General features: G+C 42.7%; 1 protein-coding gene across 1 annotated transcript; it reads left to right on the top strand.

The window, feature by feature from the left end:
- Positions 1–6: 6 nt before the first annotated feature.
- Positions 7–4,173, top strand: LOC139027356 (up-regulator of cell proliferation-like; the record flags this gene model as incomplete). Its single annotated transcript, XM_070442475.1, has 1 exon — positions 7–4,173. A coding segment is annotated over exon 1 (4,134 nt), but the record flags the coding sequence as incomplete, so codon positions are not given.
- Positions 4,174–4,177: the final 4 nt, after the last annotated feature.

Below are 4,177 nucleotides of genomic sequence, written 5' to 3' on the forward strand. Positions count from 1 at the left end.
GCCCTGTTTCTGTGTTCAGATGGTTTCCTGCAGCAGGAGATGGTCCAGAAAATGTCCATGTGTCAGTTTGCTGTTCCTCTGCTGCTGCCCAACTGTGACACAAAACAAAGCACTTTGATGCTGTGGGCCTTGAGGGACATAGTGAGGAAGTTTAGACCCTCTTCCCAAATAGCCACAAAGGCTTTTGTTGAGGAGAGAATTGTTGTCTCTGATATTCCTATGGTGTCCTTTGTTAGGCTAGGAGAGAGCAGCTTGTCCAAGTCTCAGATCTTGAACAAGTTGCTTAGTAAACCTCAACAGTACCATGACACTTTTGTTCATCATGATATGGAATGTGGTGATGTCCCTCGGCAAATCTCAGATGGTCTGGTTGAAATCAGCTGGTACTTTCCATGTGGGAACAGAAATATAGACATGTTCACTAAGCCTGTGGCTGTAGCCAATCTCAGAGGAGACATCAGGTCCTTTGAAACACAGTTCTCCTTTCTGTGTCAAACATCAGCTGCAGTTTACATTTTCATTAATGATTTCGAGGCAGATCTCAAGGTTTTGGAAGGAAAAATCACAAAAGCAGAGTTATTTCTGGTCGTCAACTCTCAGAAAAAAACCTTCAGGGTGGAAACATTGAAGAAAATTATAACGAACTACAGTATCAACCCAACAAATGTGATTGTGAAGAAAAAGCAGAATGATGCAGAATTTGTCAAAAYCCTGCAGTCATCTGTGGGTGACATCATCGAACAAAGTAAAAACAGATTGACAGTTGAAAACATGGTTACCGTGGCTCGTCAGATGGGGATTCTGGTTGATGAAGACAGTGATGAGTGTCAGAATGCCAGGAAGATGGCAGATGAAATCACCAGTAACTTCAAAGACACAATTCAATTCAAAAATGAACAGCTACCCTTACAAGGAACAATCTGGAAAGAGCTTTCCCATTTGGAGAAAGAGAGATGTAGACTGAGAAAAGCAGGAGATCAAGACATTGAACAGTATAAGACCTCTCTGAAGAAAAAGGAGGAAGAGCTGAGAAAGAAGCAACATACATGTGACATGTCAGATGCAATGGCAAGCTTCATTTCAGGATTGTCAGGTTCAGGAGCGGAGCGTTCCTATTTCCTCAAATGGATGCGGATAAATCTGGACAATCTGTCACCGAAGAACCTGTCTGGTTTAAGGGACCGGTACAAAGAACTTTGCCAAAATTCTCCGGAGAAAAAAGACAAAATTAAAGATTTGGATAAGCAATTATCTGACTGTTCCCTGGGACTTGAACACTTCCTGCGTGAGTTGGGCCAGTTATATGAAGCTGCCTGCTCCCTCCCTAAAGACAACCCTCAAAGGAAACAGATGGAGCATCTCCCTGGATTGTGTGCTCAGATGCTGTTGGATGGTTTCCCCGTTGAGCTTGTGGACGGAGATGCATCAAATATCCCTCTGAAATGGATATCAGCTGTTCTGACTCAGCTTCATACTCTTGTGGACTCTAACAGCAAGATCCTGGTTGTCTCAGTTTTAGGGGTCCAAAGCACTGGGAAGTCCACTCTCCTCAACACCATGTTTGGGGTCCAGTTTGCTGTCAGCAGTGGAAGATGCACCAGAGGGGCCTTCATGCTACTGATTAAAGTCAACAAAGAACTCAAGGAGGAGCTGAAATGTGACTTCATCATGGTGATTGACACAGAGGGGTTGAAATCACCAGAGTTGGCTCAACTAGATGACAGCCATGAACATGACAATGAACTGGCCACACTGGTGATAGGACTCAGTGATGTCACTATCATCAACATGTCCATGGAGAACTCCACAGAGATGAAAGACATTCTACAGATTGTTGTTCATGCTTTTATCAGGATGAAGGAAGTGGGGAAGAAGCCGATATGTCATTTTGTGCACCAGAATGTGTCAGACGTGTCTGCTCATGACAACAACATGAGGGACAGAAAGGCGTTTTTGGAACAGTTGAATGAAATGACCCAGGCAGCAGCCAGAATGGAGAAGAATGAGAATATCACCAAGTTCACTGATGTGATGGAGTATGATCCAAACACAAGCAGCTGCTACATCCCAGGACTCTGGCATGGGACTCCTCCTATGTCTCCAGTCAATGCTGGATACAGTGAGGCTGTGTACAGCTTCAAGAAGACCTTGATGAAAGATTTAAGACAATGTCAGAGAAATTATGACTTAACACATTTCCTGAAGTGGACACAAAGTTTGTGGAAGTCTGTGAAATTTGAGAAATTAATCTTCAGTTTCAGAAACAGCTTGGTTGCAGATGCGTACTCCAGATTATGCTCTGAATACAATGGTTGGGAATGGGCCTTCCAGAAGGAGATGTATTCATGGATGGTGAGTGCTGAAAATAAAATATCCAATATTGTCATGACAGATCAACATCCCCAGAGGTCCATAAGAGATGTGCTACAAGACTTGATGATAGAAGCATCTGAGAAACTGTCATTGGGAGAAAATGAAATCCAAGACAATCTAGTGAAATACTTTGAAAAGGAAGATGGACATGTCAATCTGGTGGAAAAATACAAGGAGGACTTTGTGTCCAGTGCTAAAACACTGAGACGAGAGACAGAAAACACAGTGAGGAACAAACTGCAAGGAGCTGTTGAGATCAAAGAGGGAATGACAGAACTGGATGACATCAAGTGCTCACAAGCAAGTATACTAGAAAAAAAAGTGCTGGCTTTGCTTCAAACCTGTAAACAGAACAAATCTGTCCTGTCGGATGAGGCCCTCAGAGAAGTGTTTGAAAGAATGTGGAAGAAAACTCTGTCTGAGATCAAATTCAGAGGACTCTCAAGAAGACATGTTGCTCAGGATGCCTTCAGAATTTTACATGACCATTTATCTATGAGGTCGGGTTACGTCAATAGTATGTTGGTTGGAAACAGCTTGGTTGATTGTGGGAAGACACCCTTTGTTGTAGAGCCAGGGGATTGGTGGCAGAAGACTACAGGCTTTGTGATGCGCTTGAATAGAGACCATCTCAGGATGAAACTGCAAGAGTTGTGTGACAACATCATAAAAAAGTGTCAGGAGTTTATAACCCAGAAGGTGAAAAGCAAAACAGATTACCATGACACTTACATCAAAGAGCTGCTTAAAATAATTGATCAAACATCACAACAAAACAAGAAATGTAAAGTTTCTGAGGAATGTGAGGTTAAACTGAAGACGCACATCTGTGGCATAGCAGCAAGAACATTTCAAAAGAAACATGATGATTTCATTGCATTCAACGACCCAAGGAAGTGTCTGGAACAGTCTAAGAACAAGTACCTTACACTCTTCATAGACTTATTTCATAACCGAGACCAGTGCCTAAATAAAGCTGAAGAGTTCACAAAGCTCTTACTGCCAGCTGTACAGGACTATGTGACCAAAATGATTGGTCCTGATGTGGTTGATGAAGTGAAGACAGGTAAAGGGTCAGAGGGTTACAGCACCCGAGGAGCTTTCCAGTTCTCCATTTTGAAACAACTCCTGACTGATGGAGAATATGAGAAATATAGTGAGTACATAAACCGATATGAACGTTTTGTGAAGGACTGGCTGATTGACCACATTGTCCAACAACTCTCAAAGGACAACAGTCTGGAGAAATTGGAGAAGAAACATCTTTCAGAGATAGTCAAGATCATCACTGCGGAAATTTCAAATATCAGAAACACAACCCACACTGTAAAATATATCAAGACATTCATTCAGAATATATGTTGTGCCCTTGAAGAAAAGCTTGTTTTCCCAAAGGATGCTCTGGATTCCATCATGACTCTGAACTACTCTGCTAACACAGAACAGTTTGCTGACGACCTCACAGGGTTTGTGGGAAAAATGGAACAGTCACTGGCAGCTAAATATGATAAGGGAGGAGACATCAAAGAGAGACTCAGATCTCTGCCATTCAAGCCTCAGGACAAGATGTTCACCAGTCTGTTTGGCTGTGGCAAGCAATGTCCTTTCTGCGGTGCACCCTGTGAAGCAGGAGGTAAGGAGCATGCCAAGCACTTCACCTCTATTCACCGTCCGCAGGGTATCACGGGTTGGGTGAATTTAAAGACAACTGTGTTAAGAACTGACATATGTTCATCCTCTGTGATTAGTGACAGAAAATTCAACACAAACCTGAATGAAGGAAAACCTCACCTCTACAAGGACT

Source organism: Salvelinus sp. IW2-2015, unplaced genomic scaffold (assembly GCF_002910315.2).
Source record: "Salvelinus sp. IW2-2015 unplaced genomic scaffold, ASM291031v2 Un_scaffold10937, whole genome shotgun sequence".
NCBI classification, from domain to species: Eukaryota; Metazoa; Chordata; class Actinopteri; order Salmoniformes; family Salmonidae; genus Salvelinus; species Salvelinus sp. IW2-2015.